The sequence below is a fragment of the Petaurus breviceps genome, unplaced genomic scaffold (assembly GCF_028583685.1).
Source record: "Petaurus breviceps papuanus isolate PSGF00001 unplaced genomic scaffold, PetGlider_PUasm1.0 185, whole genome shotgun sequence".
NCBI classification, from domain to species: Eukaryota; Metazoa; Chordata; class Mammalia; order Diprotodontia; family Petauridae; genus Petaurus; species Petaurus breviceps.
In genome coordinates, this window is record NW_027185797.1 from 5,406,498 (window position 1) to 5,431,232 (window position 24,735).

At 43.7% G+C, this 24,735-nt stretch overlaps 1 protein-coding gene and 1 long non-coding RNA gene across 2 annotated transcripts in view; one reads left to right on the forward strand and one right to left on the reverse strand.

The window, feature by feature from the left end:
• The window catches only part of LOC138161631 (uncharacterized), a 34,221-nt gene extending 15,428 nt beyond the window's left edge, over positions 1–18,793 (reverse strand). The window contains exon 1 of the long non-coding RNA XR_011168412.1: positions 18,642–18,793. This is a non-coding gene — a long non-coding RNA (uncharacterized lncRNA). The remainder of the gene's footprint in view (positions 1–18,641) is intronic.
• The window catches only part of ACAD11 (acyl-CoA dehydrogenase family member 11), a 100,108-nt gene extending 75,373 nt beyond the window's left edge, over positions 1–24,735 (forward strand). The window contains exons 14-20 of the mRNA XM_069088377.1: positions 12,293–12,359; positions 13,156–13,241; positions 14,923–14,994; positions 16,508–16,662; positions 21,665–21,781; positions 22,725–22,834; positions 23,605–24,735. Of these exons, the coding sequence (XP_068944478.1) occupies positions 12,293–12,359; positions 13,156–13,241; positions 14,923–14,994; positions 16,508–16,662; positions 21,665–21,781; positions 22,725–22,834; positions 23,605–23,719 (722 nt within the window). The 3' untranslated portion in view covers positions 23,720–24,735. The remainder of the gene's footprint in view (positions 1–12,292; positions 12,360–13,155; positions 13,242–14,922; positions 14,995–16,507; positions 16,663–21,664; positions 21,782–22,724; positions 22,835–23,604) is intronic.

Here is a 24,735-nt window from a genome sequence, read left to right on the forward strand (position 1 = left end):
CCCTCAAGGCCACTGCTATCCTCTGCTTGGTAACTGACCGGTGGTAGTGGTGATGAGGCAGGAGGGCATGCCTCTCCACAATGATCACCCTCAGCCCTCAACCAGAGCTGATAGCATATTTGTCGGATTGAATCCAGTAACCTCTTCTGCCCTCTTGCCCTCTGATTTCCATGCACTCATTAATCTTTGAGCAAGTCCCACGGCATAAGGAAAAGAGTCCTGAGTGAGGATCCTGGGAGACAAAGATTCCAGTCTTAGGCTCTAACTTCTGAGCCCCACATTTCTCATCTGTGTCATGAGGGAACTGAACTGGACCATCACCAAAGGCATAGTTTTCCTCCCAGACCTGCCATTTTCTCAGGGTAGGGAGCTTACTTCCTCTACTAAAGCAGGTCAACAACATTCACAATAATTAATCTTAGAAAGGTGCCTCCAACATGGAGAGGATAAGCTACTTTCCCAAAACCACATGGTGAGGATCCAAAGCCAGAAATGAACCCAGGCCTTCCCACCTCCAAGGCCAATCTTCCATTTTGCACACCATACTGCCTTTCACTTAGATACTTAGAAAGGTAGATCTATCTGGTGATAATGAACTTGGGTAAGTCAAACACCCCACCCTCACCACAGAACTCTCCCTACCTGTAATGGAAAGATAACTGTTCAGAATTTTGGGAAAAAATATTTTCCCACAAATTCAAATGGGAATCTTCTATTGTAGTGTGAGTGTATTTCCTGATGATCTGTCAGGGAGCCACTTAGCAGAGGGTATGTCACTGAAAGAGTCATGAAAGTTCCCAAATTCATCCTACATGTTCCTCCTAATACCTCTCCCCCTTCATTTCAGTGTCTGCAGAAGATTGTATAAACTGATGGGTCAGCTTCAACCTTTTCAGTCCAGAGTCAGCTCTAGGGCCTCCTAAACCTGACTGGTGCTTACCTTAATTGGTTACTCTGTCCCAGACTGGGCTTCAGGCAGGCTTTTCTCACCAGTCTGGCAAAGGTGTATCAGTCTACTCCCCTACGTACACACTCATCATCCCTATAAATTTCCAAACCAAAATACTATTCTCTGGCTACTCGCTACTCCTATATGTAGTGCCTTCCTTATTAGAATGTGAGTTTCTAGAGGGCAGGGGTCATATTTTCTTTTGTGTTTGTGTCCCAGAGCTTAACATAGTGCTTGGCAGATAGTGAGCCATAAGAATGGGCACTAGAGGGGTGGCTAGGTGGCACAGTGAACAGAGCACCAGCCCTGGAATCAGGAGTTCAAATCTGAGTTCAAATCTGGCCTCTAACACTAGCCATGTGACCTTGGGCAAATCATTTAGCCCCAATTGCCATGCCTTCCCCACTCCAAAAAGAAAAAAAAAAAACGGGAACTAGACCTGTTTTCATTGGTAGAAGAATTTCCTTGATGAGAAAACTCCCTCTACCCTTCTCTAAACCCAAAGGCTTAGGGTATAGCTGAGAGCCACAGGAGGGTAAGGGTATATTAGCAACCACACTGGCACAACCAGGATGGCCTAGTAGCACAGGTTCTTTAATCTGCTTTTCTAAAGGAAAGACAATTTTCAAGGGGTCAACAATCTTACCTTAGTTACAGATAAGTAGAAAGAAGTGAGTATCCAAGAAAGAACCCAATAGACAGGGCTCCAGCTGTCTAAACAGAATAATACAACCGCCTGCATACACCACCAGACCGGGAGAACCCCAACATCTGAGTAGTCGGGGTCTCCTAACACACGGCTGCTCAGAGTCCTCATGAGCGAGCCCCCAAAGAAAATACCAGCCTTCAACACATAGACTCAGAACAGGAAGGCATCACTGCCCATGTGACTCAGCGCCAGATTGTCCCAGGACCCAAAGGTGTGAAAGCCTTCCTGCAAGCAAACTCCTCCTTAGGCAGGTTCCTCCCCCAGTGGACTTTATGTGATTCGGGAATATCTATGAAAGCAGCAAGACACCTGTGATTGCCACGTGGTCACAGAGGCATATTAAGGGACTGGGAGGATCTTCCCGTTCTATTAACATTACAAAGGGACATAGCCTGAAAGAGATGAGACTTGAACTGAGGTTTTTCTGGCTCTAACACCAGCTCTTTATTCACGTTCCATGTAACAGGTACTTAATAAATATTCTTTCATTCATTCATTTATAGCTTAATCATTTCCTCCTACTATGAGAAAAGTTTTTACGGAAATGAACAATCCTAGAGAAAATGAGCTAAAATTATACTAATAAAAATTTAATTTAAATGCTTTTGATGAATTATGAATCATTACAATGAGCTATTGAGAAAGGCGGCTTGGCTATGTTTTCTGAATCTCTTTAACAATCTTAAGACTAGGATATGCGCTGATATATCTTAGGGGATAATGTAGTTGTGATCGTGCTTAGGGGCAGAGCTTCAGAGAGACCTTTAAACTCTATAGTCCCAGGATAGTATGATTTTACAAGCTGAAGTTTTATTTTAAAAGGCACCAAAATGTTTACTTGAGGAAACATTTAAATTAAATATGGTATTATTAGTTTTGCTTTGCTACTCTTTTTCCGGGTGAAAACTAAATAGTTTCATAACAAATCTTTCCTACATTGGAAATCCAGTGACTGGAGTACTCTAGGGAATTTGAGCACAGGTACTGTGCTTCACACTATTCTCAGTTTCTATCTGTATGCCATCTAACAACTTGTTTTGCCCCCTTTTATTTTCTGTTTGAGAAGGATTTTGCTTGATGTTCACCACAGCCATGTAATCCAGTCCATTACAAGAAACCTAGCAAGCTAGTCAGTGAGCATTTGCTTGAATGACCAGTCAGGGGGAGCCTACAGCTTCTCAGTGCAGTAGATTTCACTCAAATAGGCCTAACTGTTAACACATTTTTCCTTATGTAGCCTCTTTGTAACATCTGTCTGTTGGCCTTAATCCTCTCCTTTAGGGATAGACGTGACAATTCTAAGTCTTCCTATTTTCAGACAGAGACCCTGCCCCCTAAATCTTCTCCTGCCTAAACATTCCCAATTCGTTCGCCATCCTGGCCACCATCTTGGCCGCTATCCTGGCCGCCATCCTGGCTGGCCTTCTCTCAGTGCACTCCAGCTTATCAGTGGCTCTCATTGTGGTGGTGGAGGGGGAGATAAGGAATGCACACAAGCAAAATGCCAGAGAAATGTTTTCAGACTGATTCAGCTCTGTCACATCAATACCCTTGAAATTGTGCAGTGTTTGGATTAAAGACAACAACAATTCTGTTATCTACTCCATCTGTTTCAGTTAGAGCAGGAGAATATCTCCTGGCCTCCCACCCAGATTTTCCTGAATTTATTTAATCTGCACGTGTATCCTGTGTTCTTGACTGAAATGACACAGAAGAGCAGAGGCTATATTGTAAGCGGTTGTGTCAGTGGCTATTATCTGCCACATTTTGTCTGTGACTAAATGAAGAGATGAAATACTTGTGAAGGGGTTTTCCATTTTCTGAAAAAGCAAGAGAAAAATCTGATCACTTACTGATTTTTCCATTTGAGATCTACTCCGGAATGAAGTTGAAAAGATTATACTTTAGCCTGTTGTAATGTTGTTTTATTTGATTGTGTAAGGAAAGACTGAATTATTGTAGTGCCTATTTTTAAAATTTGTTCAAAACTTATTTGCTTTCCGAAGTTCCCAGGGGGCACATGTTCAAAGCTAATCAATGGGCACAAGTTATTTCCTTCCAAAAGAGAAGGCTAACCACAAAAATCACGTAGGGGAAAAAATGACATCTTGTACTATGCCTTGAGTGTTTGAAAAACATGGACTGTCAGACCAGGGAAGGAAGGGAATTATGGAGAAAACCCATGTCCTCAAAAGTATCCATCCTCTGTCTCCCTCTCTGATGAAAACCAGAGGGCTATTCTGGAGACGTATTCCGTGTTCTGATTTCCAGATCACTCCATAGGGAGAAAAGTGCTTTCTAGAGGAATGGCTTCCCAAACCTTACATCTTTATAAAATAATCTCCTTACATGTAGGTAAATGTCAAGGAGAAAAACATGTTCTTCATGTAGCCAGAGTCTTTCCACAAATGGGCCTCTATTCTTTTTACATGAACTGAAAGTTTTTAAGACCAAGCTCCAAAGGGAAACTTTCCTCAAGATTTATCCAGTCTAAAAGGTAGATTCCTTCAGAGAACTCTCACGTTCTCAACAGGCGCTCCTGCCCCTGACAAAGAGCGAACTTTAGCTAATACCTGACCTTTGAGAGCTGCTGTTGCCAGAAACTAATCCTCAGACCAAACTGGTTGTGAGCCTTTGCAGACTTCACTGGGCTGATCCTCAGGTTACAGGAGCACAATCCTTCACTGGTGGGACTTGCCACAGCTTGTATTCTGCTGACAGCTTCTGAGAAACCAGAATTCTGTCCACGCCACAAGAAATCAAAACCGTTTGGTGTTAATAGGGATAAGTAGTAAAAGATAAACTTGCCCATAGTTTCTAGTACTCAGAGAAGGTCCAGTTACAGAATCAGGGCATTTCAGTGTTGAACAGTTCCTCGGCTCAGAGCTGGCAGATGAACATCCAGCTAATACCCATCATGAGCTCGAGCTGTTTCCCCTTGCCTTGGTTATCTGGTTATTCCTAGTGTAGAACAGGTGCTGGGTTCATTCCCCAGTTTGTGCTAAGACCATCTGGTGCTTCTTCCTTCAGGCTTCTAGGGCTAACCCTGAAAGGTGGTAGCTTCTAATATTATCACTCAGGGACCCCATGGGTGTTTTCCGAGATTCATTTAAGCACTTAATATCTCCCCAATAACAGCCAGTTAACATGAATTAGCTTTTACACATGGATATTTACTGAGAAAGTTTAGCAAGGACTGGAAGAGACATCCCCCCAAACTGAGAGCTAACTCTTCCCTCTACGTACCTACTTGGTCCTTGGGGAGAGTTGATGCATTCCCTGGCTTTTCCCCTGTCCCACAAAGCAGGGAGTGTTACTTCCTAGCCATGGGAGTCCATTTTGCCTTCCCCAGAATCTCAGGTTTGCTTCTGGGTGTGGCAGAGTGATGCCTATGGTGCTCCCTACCTCAGCTGGGCTGGCTTCTTGCCAGGTCACTGCTGAGGGTCTCACCAGACCCTGCTACTCCTGCCATAGATTCCAGGACTCTGGTTGTCTTTGGTACCTTGGATAGCTTTGATATATCAGGTCTCACCAGTCCCCTGGTACTGCTACTTCAGAATGCTCAGAGCGCCTGAGGTTGGGAAAAGAAGAAATAGAGCAAAGGCATCATTTTGGTCATGGACGTGACATTAGATGGAGGATTAAAGGTAACCAAAGCTGCTGCTGCTCCTCCCCCTCCCCTCCTCTTCACTCAGAAACACCAGGAAAGAGAACTAGAGATTGTTTTTTTTTTTGCATGAACATTTTATGTGAATACTCAGTTCAGTCTCAGCAGCCAATTAAAAAGCTCTTTAAAAATCACAGCATAGTAAACCACCAGGAAACAATGTAGTGATCTTGCTCGTCCTCTGAAGTAGGGAGAAGGCCCTTCCATTACACATGTCTAGAGGAGGCTCACCAAACCACCACAGGATCGCTGCCAGGCAGAGCGTATCGTACATGTCCTAGGGACTGGGCTCTCATTGGCCAATCCCTTCATCACACTGGATTGAACGTCAACTCTTGGAATTGACTTTATCCAGGAATGGGGCAATATCAGTGTAATAAATGAATGAATGAAGTAGTTCTTTGTCACTTTAATAGCTGGAAGTCCAGAAGTTGTAAAGTGTATACCTTTTATTGGTAGCTTATACATTAAGCCAAGATTGTAGACCTTTATCTTCTAGTGCAAATGTTGAGCTCCAGAGAATTTTCTGAGGCTCTGCTAAGTGCATCACTTTTACTCTAGTACATTTTTCATTGCCACAGTTAATGGAACTCTTTTAATTGAGAGCAGACTTCTTGGAAATAGCTTCCTATTTGACTCATTTTTTAATGGAAGTCAGTTAAGAGGTTTATGTTGTAGAAACCCAGAAATTCAAAAGAAGCTCTTTTTCCGCAAAAATGGAAAACTTCACATTAGGGAAGGAAAAAAATTGTACACACATTTTTAGCTGTTATGTACAGTCATACAATTTTGATTTATAATGCCCAATTAGATACTTTTTGGTTTCCTTGTATAGTCAGTGAAAAGAAGTTTCCCTTCACCTCCTTCCATAAATCTTCCGAAACACAGGAATTAAATCATAGGAATTTGTGTTCTGGAAACCATAAGCAGCATAGTTTGAGAGAAACTCTGCTGCCACAATAGTGTTATGTATATTTCAGGGGTTTCCTTGTTCCTGTGCAAGATTAAGACAGGCAGAGTGTCTTCCGTAGGCCACAGCCCTGTGCTTCCCAAGTGCCTCACTATACTTTGTCTCTGAGAACCTTTGGCCAGGACCTCCACCAAAGCCTTTCTCCATCCCCTCTCACAGCACACAGGTGGCTAAGGTTCTCTGACATTATGCCAATAGAGCATAAGCTCTGGAATGTGCATCCAACCCATTTTTGGCCTCAGATACTGACTTTGTGACAAACTCTATCTTCCAAGCCTGACTGCATTTGCAGAGGTTAGCCGGTAGTAATTTTTTTGACTACAGCAAGTCATGAAATATGTCCACACAAATATAAAGAAGCCATGGTCTTTGTTGGTGGAGGGGGGTTCACAAACCCATGAAATCACTATTTTTTGGAAGGATTGAATTTCAAGTTGGAAGGAAATGCAGGTCCCATAGAGTGATCTGTGTGTCACCATATGTGATCATGTGTTACCATATCTAAACATAGACTCATGTATAACCATGTATGAGAAGAGGAAACATATGTCTCTGTGCAGCAGTTAGATCCTCTGTGTTCAGACAGGCAGCCAGGAAAAGGTGGATGAGGAATCAGTTGTGGGCGCCTTCTCCAGCCCTCTCAGCAGAAAGCCTCCTCACTGCTTTCTCATGTCAGTATTCACCAAACCCACCCACAGCAACAGGGGCTTCACAAGGACCCAGGCAGTATTAGAATGTAGAATAAGAATGGCTTCTTAGTACTTTCAAAACGGGCAGGTTCCACTCTGCATTTTAGAGTATTCTAGATTGCTTCCATTGCAAGGCTCGTGTGAGCCTGTCATCTCCCTAGATGGACTGTGACCTTCACAAAGGCAGAACTTCTTTCTTCCCCTTCATTGATAGACATATACAAGACGGGTTTAATGAGTCAGTGAAACAAATAAAGGGAAGTGGCATTCCAAATGAAGCTTTGCCAGTGACCAAAGTGGAAATCAGCAGTCCTCTGACCTATCTTCCTTCCATTGATCAGCTGAGATAATATTTATAAAGCACCACAGTAGCTGCTTAATAAATACTTGTTCCTGTCCCCCATTTGTCTTTATCTCTGCTTTTCTTTATTGCTGGCCCTAGCCAACTTCCCTTTCCCTGTCTCAGTCAACCTTTTCTTTAAGACTTCTCATTTCCTACACAACTTGGAGAATTAAGACAACTGCTTCTTTTTGACCCTACCTCCCTCCGCTTGCTGCCGTTTACTTTTTTTCCTGGACAGATTCCATGGCCAATTTCACAAACTACCAATCTTTTTTCTGTAACTTTCCTAAAGTGAGTTCTTCCAAGAACTATTCTTGAAATACAATCCTTCCTTTCCCCAGTTGATAAATGGTCAAAGGATGTGAACAGGCAGTTTTCAGATAAAGAAATTAAAGCCATCTATAATCATATGAAAAATTACTCTAAATCACTATTGACTAGAGAAATGTAAACTAAAATAACTCTGAGGTACCACATCATACCTATCAGATTTGTTAACATGACAAACCAGGAAAATGATAAATGTTGGAGAAGATTGGGAAAATTGGAATACTAATGCATTGCTGGTGGAGTTGTGAACTCATCCAGCTATTCTGGAGAGCAATTTGGAACTATTTCCAAAGGGTTATAAAATTTTGATCCAGCAATATCACTTCTAGGTCTGTATCCCAAAGAGATCATAAAAATTGGAGAAAGACCCACATGTACAAGAATATTTGTAGCAGCTCTTTTTGTGGTAGCCAAGAATTGGAAACTGAGGGAATGCCCATCCATTGGGGAATGACTGAACAAGTTGTACTGTATGAATGTCGTGGAATACTGTTGTTCCATAAAAAAATGAGTAGATAGTTTTCAGAAAAACCTGAACTAATGGACTGATGCTGAGTGAAGTGAGCAGAACCAGGAGAACATTGTACACAGTAACAGCAGCGTTGTGTGATGATCAACTTTGATAGACTTCACTCTTTGCGGCAGTGCAAGGATCTAAGACAACTCCAAAAGACTAAGGATGGAAAATGCTATCCACATTCAGAGAAAGAACTATGGAGTCTGAATGCAGAGCAAAGCAGACTGTTTACTCTCTCTCCCTTTTTTTTTTCTTTCTTACAGTTTTTTTCTTTGGTTTTGATTCTTCTTTAGCATTTGACTAATATGGAAATATGTTTAATATGATTGTATATCTATAACATGAGATTACATGCCGTCTTGGGTGGGGAGGGACAGGGAAAATTTTTAAAGTGAATGTTGAACTCTAAAAATAAATAAGTTAATTAATCAAGTTTAGCAAATACAACCCTTCTTGCTAAAGAGCAAAATTGACTTGTCATTATACTGAGTTAACCCTCCTTTTGACAGTATGGCAGTCCTGTCATCACCTGAGCCCACACCACTTCTGCCATTGATGTTCAGTGTTCAAGAACCTTAGAATCGGAATTACCTTAGAGATTGTCGTTGTGCAGATCGTAGGTGACTGGCCTGTGATCACACAGCCATCTAGTGTCAGAGCTTGCATTTTAACCAAGTACCGTGGTGCCAAATCCAGCGTTCTCTCCGTAACATTAGACTGGGATAGAGAACTGAGAATTAAAACTTGGGTTCAAATACTGCCTTTGCCGCATACAGATTGTTTGGGTCAGCCAGTTAACCTGTCAGAGCTCTAGGCAACCCTAAAACCGAGAGGTGTAGAAGGTACTGAGCTGCCTAGGTGGAGGGAGTCTCCCCACAGGAGTCCAGGACACTGATGATACACAGGCCCCCTCCTCCCTCTCCCCATGCTGGCTGAAAGGCACTGTCATCAGCAAATATGCCCCAGAAGCACAATTACATGGAGACTGCTTCCAGAGATTCTCTGTCATGGTGCTGTTCAGTCAGTTTGAGTCGTGCCCAACTCTGTGTGACTCCATTTGGAGTTTTCTTGGCAAAGATTCAGGAGTAGTTTGCCATTTCCTTCCCCAGCTCATTTTACAGATGAGGAAACTGAGGCAGATGGTTAAGTGACTTGCCCAGGAAGATGCGTTTTCCTGACTCTAAGCCTGGTATTCTAGCCACCTAGCTGTCCTGGTAATTGCTGCCTTTGAAGGCAACTTATTTTTTAATGAGTTCTTATTTAACTATCTTATATGATGCTGCTGTTATTTTAGGGAGCAATTCCTGGCAAAACTTAGCAAGCCTTTGGATTATTTTAATTATTTAAAACTACATTTTACAAGAAATTAGAAAAAAGAATTTGAATTGCTGTAGGATCTTGTACAGACCTGTTTTTAAACTTGGGCAGGCATCATTGTTGTTGCAAATTCAATTGATGAAATCTCTTTGGCAGATTTAATATCTATTGCACACTTTTTCCCCTCAAGGAACTAGATAGTTATTGGTGAAAATGGAGAGACAGAGACTATATTTATAAGAAGGCTTCTGGTGGCTGCTTGAAGTCTTCTGGCTGGGAAAAACAAAAATTTGACATCAATAAAATGTGTTTTTTTGAAAAAGCCATTGTACTTAAAGAGAGAGAAATTCCACTTAAAATTACTGCAGAAAATACAAAATACTTGGGAATCTACCTGCCAAGACACACACAGGAACTATGTGAATACAACTACAAAATACACAAATAAAAACAGGTCTAAATAAATGGAGAAATATATAATTGCTCATGGGTAAGCCATGCCAATTTAATATAAATGACAATACTATCTAATCTGATTTACTTCTTCAGTGCCATATAAATCAAACTACCAAAGGATTATTTTATAAAGCTATAAATTTTTTTTAAATCATTTAAAAGAACAAAAGTCAGGGTGGCTAGGTGGCACAGTGAATAGAGCACCGGCCCTGGAGTCAGGATGACCTAAGTTCAAATCCGGCCTCTGACACTTAACACTTACTAGCCGTGTGACCTTGGGCAAGTCACTTAACCCCAATTGCCCTCCAAAAATAAAAAGAGAACAAAAGTCCAAGAATCTTAAGGGAAATAATGAAAAAAAAAATGGAGAGGAAAGGGGCCTATCAGTATCAGATCTTAAACTATTACAGAGCAGTTATTTTTTTTAAATGGTACCAGTTGGGGTGGCTAGGTGGTGCAGTGAATAGAGCACCAACCCTGGAGTCAGGAAGACCTGAGTTCAAATCCAGCCTCAAACACTTAACACAAAAACTAGCCGTGTGACCTTGGGCAAGTCAGTTAACCCCAATTGCCCTCCAAAAACAACAACAAAAAAATGGTACCAGTTAAGAAATAGAGAAAGGCAGTGGAACAAATCAGGTACACAATATACAGAAGCAAATGAGCACAGTAGCCTAGTATCTGATCAGCCCCCAATTGCCCTGCCTTCCCCTCTCCAAAAAGACAAAAACAAAATAAAACCAATAGAGCTAAAATTAGAAGAGAAAGCTAGCAGTTAAATAGGGAGAAAACCCTTGCAACACTCAGTTAAGGGCTTCATTTCTAAGATTTATAGGGAAGTCATTAAGATGTATATGAATAAAGAGCTACATTGCTCAAAGGATATGAACAGGAAGTTTTCAGAGGAAAAAAATGCAGACTATCAATGGCCATTTTTTAAAATGCTCTAAATTATTAATTAGAGAATCGCAAATAAAATAACTCCGCATGAAGGTTTCGCCTCACACCCATTAGATCGGCAAAGTTGACAAAAAGGGAAAATGACAAATTCTAGAGGAGCTGTGAGAAAATAGATATGTTCACGCTGTTGTTGGAATGGGGACCTCCCATCTCGCCATGCTGGAAAGCAGTTTGGAACTCTGACCAAAAAGCAATTGAACTGTGCACACCCTTGAGCCTAGTGATATGTACCAGATACCACTAGGTCTGTACCCCAGAGAGTTTGAAGAAAGAGGAAAAGGATTCATATGTACTAAAATGTTTGTAGCGGCTCTGGTTATGGTGGCAAAGAATTGGAAATTGAGGGAGTGTCCATCAAGTGAGAACAGCTAAGTTGTAGCTTATGAGTGTGATGGAATGCTGTTGTACGGTAAGAAAGGGATGAAAAGATGCCAGGGAAGACATGTAGGAATTGATACAGACTGAAGACAGCAAGACCAAGGGGACAATTCATACAAGAAGAACGATATAGTAAAGACAACTTCGAAAGACTTGGGAACTCCGCTGGACTTAATGCCTAATCGTGATTCCAGACAGCTCACGATGAAACGTGCAGCCCACTTCAAGAAATGACAGACTCAGAATGTAGATGTCTCTCTATATCATGGTCAGTGTCCAGAATGCAGGAATGTGTTTTACTTAATTCTATGTGCCTGTAATAGGAGTTTTGTTCTTGCTTTCTCAGGGAGGGAGAAGTAGTAGAGCGGATGCTCGTTAGAAAAAAATAACAATGATTTTTAAAAGCCGTTGTACTTTAATAAACACACAAACAAGACCCTAGTGTGACTGAATGTGCCCTCGACTCTGAGGAGTATGGCTAGGCCCAGTTTGGAACAAGGTGGACTGGAGAACAAGCCCTAGAAACGTCTCTGTCTTTGCCCTTGGCCCTTCTTGGTCCCCTTTTGGTAATGGACATCACACATCCTCCAATAGTTTGGTCACCCAGTACTTAATTTTGACAGAATATGTAAATTCTCTAGCCAGGTAGGACTTCTCTCTTAGAATTTGACCTCAGTGGCATGTGCAGGAATATCTGGGGCTAGTTTGGGTGGAGGCACTCCTTTTGTTCTCAGGCAACAGATGGATCCTCTTTTCTTTCCCTTGTGGCCTTTCCTGCAGTCTCATGCTGATGGAATCCAGCCTTTTTTCTTCAGATTTATTTACTTAATTTTGGAAATGATAGGGTTATGCTCATGTCTATTTTTCATCAATCAAAGATCTGCTCCTTTTATTGTTGTTTTGCCAGGAACAAATACGTCAGTAACTTAGAAAAAAAAAAAGGTTAGGAGTTTTAAGGTCAAATGGTCTTCTGGGAAGCTTTCTGCTAATTTTATTTCCTCTTTTAGGAGCTGGGAATCCACAATGTAAGATTGCAATTGTCTTGGGTAGAAGTAAGAATTCTTCTGCACCCAGGTAATAAAATGAGTTCTGATTTCACAACCTGTTTAGAAGACAAAGATCGTTTCACGGAAATGAAATCTAATTTCCAGAAAGCACTAGAATTTAAAGTATATTGTGAAAGCAAATTTGATTTAATTTTGATTCCCAATAATTTTGCCAGAGTATGTATTTAGGAAAGGTTTTGGAAAGTGTTCTTTCTGTAGAACTTCACCGTTGGAGTTTCCTGCCTTTAGAAAGCTTCCCTGATTTTCAGAGGTGTGTAGACAAAGATTATGGAACACACTGTTTAACCTTCTGTCATTTCGCTTGGAGTTCTATTTCAGTCAGGTACAGCAGTCTTGAGATGTTGACTTCTTATCCACCTCTTTCAAAATTCCTCACTAGGGGAGTGGCTAGGTGGCACAGTGAACAGAGCACCAGCCCTGGAGTCAGGAGGACCTTAGTTCAAATCTAGCCTCAGACACTTAACACTTAATTAGTTGTGTGACCTTGGGCAAGTTGCTTAACCCTAATTGCCCTCCAAAAAGCAAAAAAAATAAAAATAAAAATTCCCCACTAGGTACATGAAAGAAAAACCTTTCTAAAAAATCAGTTTAGTTTTTACAGAATTGTAACTTCCACTTGTCTTCAAAGTCATTGTGTGCATTGCCCTCTGCACCGTTCTGAATTAAAGCCTGAGTGTCTCGGTGCTGCTGTATTTCTTTTTGTGTTTTTATCATTTCAGACATCGTTGCTTTCATGGTATCAGAGTAAAAAAGAGCTATTATTGCAAGCCGTCCTGAAATCTCTTTTTTTTTTATTGGAACAGACACAAACAACACAGCATGATACTAGTTCCAATCAACACCCCAGGAGTGGAATTGATAAGACCAGTGTCAGTCTTTGGATATTTGGGTAAGTGAGAAATATATGCTCAAAGATATTGATTTAATTTGAAAAATATTTCTTAAATGTCTGCTGTATACAAAGTGCTATGTATAATACCAAGCTGAAAACATATAGCCCCTGCCCTTCAGGATCTTAAAATCTAATTGAGGGAGATACATAACATGCATAAATAAAGATCTGGCACGAAATAGAATATGCAAAGTGCAAAGAATTTGGGGGCAGAGAATTTTCTTCTGGGAGGGGGAGAGAATCTTTGAAAGACAGGATTCAAAGAGACAAGACACTCTTGGGTAGGGAGTTCTAGAGGACATACCCATACTTGGGGGCAGGAGGAAGGTGAACCAGTGGAGGAGATTGGGAAGGAGAAGACGAGCCAGGGAAGAAGAGAACCAGGAGCGAACAGTGTCATGGCAGCCAAAGGGTAGATTGTGGTCAGCAAGGACCTGTCTTACACAAAGGTCCAGGAGGAGGAAGACCAAGAAGATGCCATGGTATCTGGCCCCTGAGAGGTCATTGGTTTCTAGAAGAGTTTCAGTGGAATGGTGGTGACAGGAGCCAGATTACAGGGCAGCAGGGAGGGAGCCGTGAGTGCAGAGGTTAGCAGGTCTGCCCATTGCCTGGCATGAAGCAAGCACCTAGTACATTCTTGCTCCAGCCAGGCACGTCCATCCTGGTATTCATCTTTGGCACTGTGCTGATGGATCGCTTTCCAAGACTTTGTTACTAACCCTCCCATTCAGCATAGTGTCATGGCTGATGAACTTCCTCAGAAGGGACGGAGGGACAGCCAAGCAGGGCCTCGTCTTTCGCTATTCCAGAATCTGGGACATTACCATTATATAGAGACTTGTGGCTGAGAACCAGGGATGTGCTGGACACAGTTTTAACTGTCTCACAAAAGCTGATGGTTAAACTTCCGAGGGAACATTTAAACCTTGAGAATTGGCAAACGCTGCAAATCAGGGCTTGATTTGTTGTTTTGTTGATTATCTGGGCTTAAGAAAGTGACAAAATATGTGAATGTCTCAGATTAAAATTACAAATATGTTGCATATATATTTTTCCCCAGAGCTGGTTGTTACATACAGCACGCCCCTGCTTAGAACCATGTAAGATAAGAGACTGATTCTCCCCAAAGCCAGGAGCTGCCGTATGAAGCGTCACGTGGACATTTGCGCATGATGGAATCTTGTGTAGCCAAAGGAGCTGGGGCTTCCAGAAACTGAGAGTGTAGCCTGTGGAAGGGGGTTCCCAGAGCCCCCAGCAGGACCTCCCTTTGTCAGCACAGAGATGAAAGCCCACCAGCAGCACTTCCCTGGCAGTGTAGGAAAGGCCTGCTTTGGGCATTGAGGGGATAGCAGTTGTTTCTCATCATAAGACTGTGAGGTGAAGTAGGCAACAATTTTTTGAAGCAGCTCAAGATTTTTTTTCTGAGGCTTAGTCATTAATCTGAAATTCACGTTTAAGGTCTTCTGTTCTTGGCAGAGCAGGCAGGGTCCTAGTTTGGGGCTGTTCCAAGCTCAAGATTACCTAGATACAGTGGAAGACATTTTAGTCACTAGATTTAAACAAATCCCATGAATTCTTTCCCTGTTCTTCAGTTTAATTAGATAAAATACTAAGTGAGGAATGTTAAATGACCCTTCTTATGCTTTTGAAAAATTGAAGTTTACTTTCTGTTCTGTAGATAATTTCCATGGAGGACATTTTGAAATACATTTTAATAATGTACGAGTACCTGCTTCCAACTTAATACTGGGTAAGATATATTTAGAAAATGTTTCTTAAGAAGAGCGTATATTTCATAGAGTTATGTCTCAGGAAACAGTTATTAAAAATCAGGCTCATGGTGAGGAAAATCGCCAGTTCTGAGAGATCGGTAGGAAAATGGAACAATGAAGTTGTAGTCTTGTGCTGGGTATCTGTTTGTACTCTCCTCGGATGTGGAGGGCACCCTGAACAATCATAAGTCCACCTTGTTTCTCCTGACATAATGCGCATCCTGTAATTGAGCACTTTGGCCTTGCTCTTACATGCCTCCATTGCATTCTTGGTTCCATTCTGGCGTGTGAGCTGGAAATGTAAGCAGCACTGAACATTCTCTGCATCTGCACTTGCACCTAGCCCTCTAGTGGTGCAGTCAGTCAAGAGGTATTTATTAACCTCCTACTATGTGCCTGGCGCCATGGATACAAATGCAAATAAAAACAAAGACATCCCCTGCTCTCAAGGAGCTTCCTTCCAGTCTAGTGGGGAAGACAACACACAAAAGGAAGCTGGAAAGCATAAGGGGAGGCAGAGGAAAGGTACCTGCAGCTGGCACATGTTAGAGGTTCCAGAGAAGTCCAGAAGCAGGGTAACTAGGGAGGAATAGAGGGCTGGGCCTGGAGTCAGGAAGTCCTGAATTCAAAACCAGCCTCAGACATTGACTGACTGTGTGACCCTGGGCAAGTCACATAACTTCTATCTGCCTCAGCCTCCTCGCCTGTAAAATTGAGATAACAGGGACACCTACTTCCCAAGGTTCTTATGAGGATGAAGCAGATGTTTGTAAAGCACTTGACACCCTAAAGGCATCACATAAATGTTAGCTACCATTGTTGTTGTTGTTCAGTGATTTGTTCTGTGACTTTTAAAAACATAAATGTAAAATGTAAAAAATAAAATTATAAAAATAATTCCCTGTCAAGGCAATTCACCTTTAAAAGGCCATTAGGCAGCACTCGAATGCACAGAGCTCTGGGCCTGGAGCCCTGGAAGTCCCTTCATCTCTGCCTGCCTCGGTTTCCTCAGCCATAAAATGGGAATAATAATAATGACAGCATGGCTGCAAACCATGGAATCAGAGGTGTGGAGGGTGGGCAGCAGAGCTGCACATGGCGGAGATAAACAGCCAGCTGGGTGTAAGGCACAATGCCTTCTGGATAAAGACAGGCATGGGAATTGTGTGCTCCAGAGAGGACATGAGTGCGCTCTGACAGCTAGACCAGGGCCTGCAGACTATGGGCTCAGTGACCCACAAGAAGAAATGGGGCACAGGCAGACAGCCCCTACTCTGCATGGGTGGTTCCAACCACAGCAGGTCCAGAGGCCTTGAGGGAGCCTGCTGGGGTGATGGGTGAAGGCAGCACACCAGGGTCACACCAGAGGCAGGAATGGCTTGTGGTCGGGGCCAATCGAGGGAGGGATGCCCGTGTGCATTATGGATTCCTTGAAGTGGCCTGCATATCATGGCTAGCCTTTTTCTCTGCTTTTCCCTTTATTTCACACAGGCGAAGGAAGGGGCTTTGAGATCGCCCAAGGCCGACTTGGACCTGGCCGCATCCACCACTGTATGAGGTCAATAGGTATAGCCGAAAAGGCTTTAAAGATCATGTGTGAGCGAGCATCCCAAAGAGTGACCTTTCAGAAGAAATTATACGCACACGTAAGAATATTTTGTACAGATACTTTTCATTTGGCTTGTGCCCTCAGAGCATTCACAGCATTAATTCCTCTTAGAAACAAGATTTTTTCACTGACATAAAATAAGTGTGTGTGTGCTTAGAGATGTTGGAACTTAAGATTAAGTGACTTAGGTTGTGCTGCATCTTAATTCTCTGAAGTACAGAGGGATTTGGCATTCCTGACTAATAATTACAGGAGTATTATCTGTCTGTCAGGTCAAGTCACCATGCCAAAGTGCTGCTGAAGGGGGGTGAGAATTCTTTCTGCCTCTCTGACAATGAATAAGTAACTGATATCTGAAGTAGTGCTTTTTAAGGTTTGCAGAGGGTTCTGCATACATGATTGCATTTGAACATAATGAAAATGCAGATTCTATTATCCCCACCTTACAGATGAGTAAATAGGTTCAGAGAGCTAGGAAGCTCAGAGGGGGCATGCCAGGCTTCCAGCCCTGTATCCTTGAGAGAATGCACTGGAAGTTCAGGGGACCTGGGGTTCACTTTTTTTTTAATCAGCCAGGAAGCATTTATTAAGCACATACTGTATACCAGGCATTGAGTTAAATTCTGACTATTCAAAGACAAAATACCACAATTCCTGCCCTCAAGGAGCTTATATTCTATTTTGTTTTGTTTTAATTCTCTTTTTTTTCTGTATTTAACAAAACACCAAACAAAGAACATTTCCATATACAAAGTAGAATAAAAAAGAGGGTTCTGTGAAAATGTGAATCTTTATTGTGTACAATTTCCCTTAAAAAAAAGGATATAATAAAGTCAGCATGTTACTTTGAAAGCTTTCCTACTTATGTATTTCCTTCTAAAGGAAAATATAATTCTAATCGTGTCACTAATCCTTAACTGGGCAAGTCATGAACCTCTCTGAACCTCAGTTTCCTTTTCTGTTCAATGAGATATTTATGTAAGTAAAGGAGTGTACATACCTGTGTATATCTATCTACATCAGTACTTTACCCTTATGGTGGTCTTTGAGAAACTGCCTGGGCTTGTGACTTAGAGCCAGGAAGATTTGGGTTCAGGTCCCACCTAAGACTCTTACTATGTGATTCTGAGAAAATTACTTAACCTCTCATTGCTCCAGACAGAGGTCTGAGATTCTGAGGGACAGAGGAGGTGCCAGCTCACACTGGGAGAGGTCATGGCCCATGCCACTGAAGTCACAGGTCTGGGCCCCATCCCTGATGTGGTCTTCAGTCCCTTGTTAATTTTCTCATTCATTTCCTCCACCTGCGGCAGAAATTCTGACAGTCTAACCCTTTCATGTTTTCTTCCATCATCCCTGTGTAAATCCTGTGCCTTGATCTCTCACTTCTGTGCCAAGTCCCCTCAGCCCAGCTTGGAAAAGTAACAGACTCATGGTACATGGTGTGGTTGGGCCGTGTCTGCTCAGCTCTGCTGCTCTGCCCTTATTAATAACTCCCTGTCTTGTTTCCCACAGACCTTTTCTCTTGACCAACCATAGTCACCTGTTCAGCTATAGCAGATGACCAATACTCCTATCTCACTGACTGCTGAGACCATCAGACACAAGCTCCCTGCCTTCCTTCATTCTCCAAACCCCCTTCATCACCCTGTCAGGGGCCCTTCTATTCGTAAGAGAGAGTCCTATTCACCAGCCTCCGTCTGTGCCCATATGCCGTTCCCCTCCGGCAGTCCTGACCTTGTTCCAGGACACAGGACACCTGGCATCTCCCCCTCTCCTCTGACTCCTAGCTTTCAGCTCACAAACAAATCCTGAAAGACGGACATTATCCCCTCAGCTCCTCTCCCGTCTCTCCTAAATATCTTGTTAAAGTTTTCTACTCCTGAAGTTTCTCACTTCCCAAGTCTTTGGGGCAGGACTCCTGCTCACTTCACTAAAATTGCATGCTGAGATCACCAGTGACCTTGGAGTTACAGTCAGTGGGCCATTTTTCATGTTCTGTGACTACTCTGCAACTTTTTTTTTTTTTGCTTATTGGAGGGCAGTTGGGGTTAAGTGACTTGCCCAAGGTCACATGGCCAGTTTTTGTGTTAAGTGTCTGAGGCCGGATTTGAACTCAGGTCCTCCTGACTCCAGGGTCGGTGCTCTATTTACTGTGCCACCTAGCCGCCCCATACTCTGCAACTTTTAACACTATTGACCAACTTCTCCTCCCCTTTCCTCCCTGCGCTCTCAATGCTCTCTTCCCTCCTCAGCTTCCTGCTTGTCCTGCTTCTCGACCTGCTGTCTGTCTCTTTGTCTTCCTTGTCTTCACCGTCCCTAAACATGGGTTTGCCCAGAGGTCTAGGCTGGACCCCCCCTTCTCCTTTGCTTCCCTCGGTGTTCACACCACAACCGCCCAGGTTTTCCTCTGCTGACCTCACTACTGAAGTCTGGTCTCCTCCTTGGTCTGCGGCATCTAACCTCCACCCCCTGCCAGATTAAATGCCTAAAACCCAGAGAGCTTCGGCAGCTTCCCGTTGCCATTAGAATCAGATTTGGCCTGTAAAGTTCTTTCAGTGGCCTGTCTCCTCTGCTTCATGTGCCCTCCACATTATGGCCCAACCAGCCTGCTGGCCAGCTCTGCCGTTCCTTCTCCAGACTCCTTGCCTGTTGAGGCACCAGCCTCCTCCCAGGCTTCCAACCCAGGTGCCATCTTCAGTCTCTCATTCTCTCTCACCCTCTGTATCTTGGCTGTTGCCAAGGCCTATCCATTTCACCTTCACAGCATCTTTCAGATTTGCCCCCTTCTCTCCTCTGCCCCTGGTGCGAGCCCTCATCCCCCCCGTCAGACCTGGGCTGTCGCCTTAGCTGCTGGGCTGGGGGTGGGGGGCGGCATCCTGCCCACCTCTAGTCTCTTCCCCGCTCCAGTCCATCCTCCATTCAGCCACCAGAGTGACCTTCCTCCAACACCGCTTTAACCATGTCACCACGCTCAGTAAAGTATCTCCGTAGCCGCCCGGGGATCGGATATGAGCTCCTCTGTTTGCCATTCAGCGCCTTCCTAGACTGTGTATACTGCCCTCCCAGCCGCTCCAGCAGGTCCGGTGACACTGTCCTCCTCTTGGTTCGGTATAAAGATACTCCATTGGCCAGATCTGTGCATTTTACCTGAGTGGCCTCTCTGCTTCCTGGCTTCCTTCAACTCCCATGCAGACGCCCACATTCTGCATTTCTGAATCCCTGTTCATTCCCGTGCCCTCCTTCTGCTGACCATTTCCAAATTAACTTGGCTGTAGATAGTCGTTCACATGCAGTTTCCCCCATTTGATCATGAGCTGCTAGAGAGCAGGGACTATCTTTTACCTGCTTTGTAACCCCCCACCTTAGCAAGTGCTTGGCTCATAGTAGGCCCTTAATAAACGTTTATTTCCTGCATGATGCCACACCCTCCCTCACACTTGAAGTGTAGCTGTCAGGATTTGGTACAGGATGGCAGAAGGGTGCCACAGGGTGCAGGAGCAGGCAAGTGTCTTGTCTGCATCAGCATGTCCCAGCGGCATGAGGGATGCTTTAGGTCTACACCGAGTGACAGTTTGTCAGACAGTGTCCCCATTATTTTGTAAATTAGTGAACTTAAATATGCCTTCCCTCCCTGGAAATTCCTTCCATCTGGCACCAAACACAACCCAAGCAAAGACATGTGAGCATGTTGTAAACAGTGGCATTCCATTTCCCTGAAAGTGCTGAGGCCTCCCTCCAGATGTCTGGTGATGGCTCCTAGCTCTCAACCCAGAGGGCAGTCAGAAGCTGCTTTAGGTCAGAGGTTAATCAATCCATAGTGACCACGTTAATGAAAAGAGTTAGCTGAGTGCCATGGCAGTCTCCCAGAGAAGATGTTTGGAACATGGTGTCAGTGGGGAAGACAGAGTGTAGCTAATGGTTCCTATGTGGATTTTTATTCTCCAGAGAAACAGCTTTCCTTACTACCATTCTGAAGCTGCCTCCTCTTCCTCACATCACATTCCTTCTGATTCTGGGGGTGAAATGGTTCTCATCCAGTTTCATAACAGAAAGATGTGGCTGCAGTTTTACTTGGGATTGTTCATTTCTCTGTCAGGTATCAGCCTCCAGGGGCACAAATGGCAAATATCTGGGCAGAGAAGATGGGTCTGACTTTTTGTTCCTGGGGAAGAAAACCGAGGCCATGTGATTACAAGCAGATCTCCTTGTTACATTTACAAACCAATATTCTCTTAATCACAGTGGGGCATTGAGAGCCATATAGCAAACGAATAAGCTCTACAAGAAGTTGTTAGGGCGAAACTAAGGCTTTGGTTCTTGCTCAAAAAGTGGAACATTGCTGATGGATGGTCAGAGGCCTCTTTCACTAGTTCTCAGCTCTCTTATCTGGGCCAAGATCAATGTCTTATTGACACATAGGAATGTTTTCTACTTAGAAAAAAATAGACATCTGTAGTAAATACAAAATCCCATCTTACCTCTGCTTTAGAACACAGAATTAACATGACTCCAGGACCAGACATTATTCTGGGAGGAATGGAGTTTTTCAGTCACTTTGTTCTTACATCATTACTATAAATAAAACAACCATGAAGTGAGGGTTGCCTTCCTATACCCCAAAGGTGACTGCCCAGAATTGGGATTAAGAGGCCTAGGGTTCAGAGTCCCTGTGGGGCTTTCAGCCAGTTACTTATTGGCTAGCATTAACAGTTTAAATGAGATGGCCTTCTCAGGTCCCACCCTTTCAGCATTAAATCTGTAATCATATGAAATTTTGAGCAAGTAAATTTTAATGAAAATTCAAAATACAACATCCAGCAACATTCAGTGGTGTTGGGCTTATAGCGATGGCATCATGTCTATGACTTTTCTTTAATAGGAACAGCTTTGTGGAAGATTTCCAGCCTCTTAATAGTGATTTTCAGGTTTAAAGCTTTTGGTGTTTTGCTTGCTTACTTTGAGGCAGCCTAGGAGGCTGTGTTAGCATTTGGTTCATGTGTTAGAAGCTGATACTCCCCCCCCTTCTTCTCCCGTAGGAGGTGGTGGCCCACTGGATAGCTGAAAGCCGCATTGCCATTGAAGAAGTGCGCCTGCTGACCCTAAAAGCAGCCCACAGCATTGACACGGTGGGCAGTGCCCAGGCAAAGAAGGAGGTAAGCCCGGGTCACTGCAGACTCTGCCCCTGACTGTGCCCTCAGGCCAGGTAGTGCCATGGATAGAGGACCAAGGCTGGCATCAGGAAGACTTGAGGTCAGATCTAGCCTCAGACACTTCCTAGCTGTATGACCCTGGACAAGTCACTGATTCTTCCTCAGTTTCCTCATCTGTAAAATGGGGGTGATGATAGCACTCACCTCCCAGGGGTGTTATGAGGGTTAGATGAGATAATAATTGTAAAGCACATAGCACACAGTGCCTGGCACAGAACAAGTACCATATGAATGGTAGCTCTTAGCCTCAGAATTCCAGATTGCAAAGAACATAATTAGGATGTCTGATGTAGGCATGTGATTTGGGTTCCAAAACTGGAAATGTCTTTCGTTTTCTGATTTCCATCTGGTGAAGTAATTTGGGGGAATTGTTTGCACAATTAATTCCTGTTTTCTGGGAGTTGGTCTGCAGCAGCCAGTTTGTGTTTGTCTCTGATGTGACACTTTCCGTTCCCTAAGGCTTGGAATGGATGAACATCTTTCCTGTGTAGATAGAGGAGGATGTTTGTTGAGAGGTGACTCAGGGTCACGTCCTGTCTCTGAGACATATTAGTTGTGCGGCCTTGGACAAGGCACATAACTTCTTGGTGCAGCTCCTCGGAGAGCAGCAGTGACTGACTGACTGCCCATGTCTGTCAGTAAGGGCCTTTCTGCACCAGGCTCCCTATAGCGGGGAAGCCTAGAGGTTTGACCAAAATAACTAATGGTGAATATGGACTGGGTCCCAGGGACATCGTCATTGTAGCTATCTGAGCAAAAACACTGTTGCCTGAGAATCCTGTAGAATCATCCCCCACTTAGATTTCACATATGTATAAAGACACTTAGATCATCTCAGATTCTCCCAGGTGCTTTATCTTGCTGTTTTCACTCCGTGTTTTTACAGATTGCCATGATCAAGGTGGCTGCCCCACGGGCAGTCTGCAAAATTGTGGACCAGGCAATTCAAGTTTGCGGAGCAGCTGGAGTCTCCCAGGATTTTCCTTTAGCCGAAATGTGGGTAGAAACCATTTAAATACTGCTTCTTAAAATGCTTGGGGAGGAGAGAGAGGGGGGCTCTGACACTCATTGTCCACTATCTCCATTGTTGTTCTTTGCCCTTGAAGAGGAACAGGCTCCTGCTTTCAAGGCTCTAAGCATTACAAGAGGTGGGGAAGGGGGGTGGGGAGCTTGCCTCAGGGGGGCTGACTCATACTGATGAGTCATCAGGGAGAACCCACCCATTGGCTCACACTGTGAGTCCGTGCCTGGCTCAGTCTCATTCTCCTCACATGTTAGGTGTCAGCACAGCCTGTAGTAACATGAACCAAGGAAATCTACTTAGGAATGTAACTTACTGGAAGTCTGAAGGAAGCCTTTCCCCCGCCCTGCCTTCTGGCCATGACTGAAGAGTGGGTTGGCACCCCACCTCTCCTCCTCTCCTCTCTGGCCATTGTGCTGTTAGATCACGGGCCCTGAGCCAAGCAGCAGCATTTCTTTGAGTTGCACTCTAAGGATGGGACTTCCCCTGCTAGTATCCAGGTGATGGGTCTCTGGAGTCCTCCTCACATGAATAGACAAAATGCCAGCTCAGACAATTTGTGTGTCATCCCTGCCCTATTCCCTGGCCTCCACTTAACTGACTTCCCTTCCTTTTTAACTGATAGCCTTGCGAAGCTCCCTCCTAGAAGGCTCTCCCAGCTCAGCACCACTGTCACTCTGCTTGTGGCTAATGTGGAAGTTGGTTTGTTTTTGAGTATACTTTCCCCTAACCTTCTCTTCTCTAGGTATGCCATGATTCGAACCTTGCGTATAGCAGATGGGCCCGATGAAGTTCACCTTTCAGCAATTGCCAAAATGGAGTTGCAAGACCAAGCCCGAAAACTGGCTGCCAGGATGTAGGGCCAGCTAGTCCGGGTACCACCAGGTATCCAAGGTGGCAGGGCACAGTCACCCCTGTTTAAGTAGCATATGAATCATGGTGGATAATTGGCCCTTCATGTTGAATCTTGTATTTTTGTAGGAATTTGAAAGATTCTTTGACAGCCTCATAACTAATCAAAGCATAGGAAATATTTAGATCAGCTTTTTTTCATTTTTTACAAATTATTAGCTGTTATCTTGCCAACAATTGATATTCATTCTAAAATCTATCTGGTTAGGTAAAATTTCCAGTTGAAGATGTATTTCAAAGAGCTAGTTCATTAGTTGTCAGTCACCCAGACTGATAGTGAAATCTTTGATTAGACTTTGGCTTTTTAAACTTCTGATTTGGTAAATTGATGGCAAAGAAGCAAAAGCATAATAAGAGTGGTACAAAAAGCCATAATATTGGCTTTGAGCCCCCAGAAACGTTTTGTGTTTGTTTATTTTGAGGAACCCTTTAAAGCAGAGATTCTTTTTTTTTTTTAAACGAACCGACAACCTTTATTTGTAATAAATCCTAGAAGAACAGCCAACTTTGGATAGGAGGGCAGCTTTAACATTTAAGTCCTCTCCAATGAAAGAGGAGTGTTGCCCACCCACTCCCAAGGTGGCAGAGACGCCAGGTCAGATGGCTCCCAAGCAGACCGACCCCACCTGACCTGCAGCTGTGGGGTCTCTGCTGAGATCCCCCACAGTCAGCTCCCCCCACACCCCTCACTTCTCCTAGAGGGAACAAGACCCTGCAGCTCACAGCAAGGTGTAAAGGAGAGGGCCTGGCCACAGTTCCTTATTAGCTGGGTGATCTTGGGCAAGTCCAATTCAAGTCAAATGAAACACAACAATCAGAGTAACATTTTTCACCCAGGGCCTGTCTCCTGTCCCCATCCCCAACCCCTCACCACCAGGAAAAATGCTTGGGGTAACATGTGAGTGGAGGACAAGGGTGACAGGGACACACTTGATAGAACAACCCCCACCCCTGGTCCTGAGGG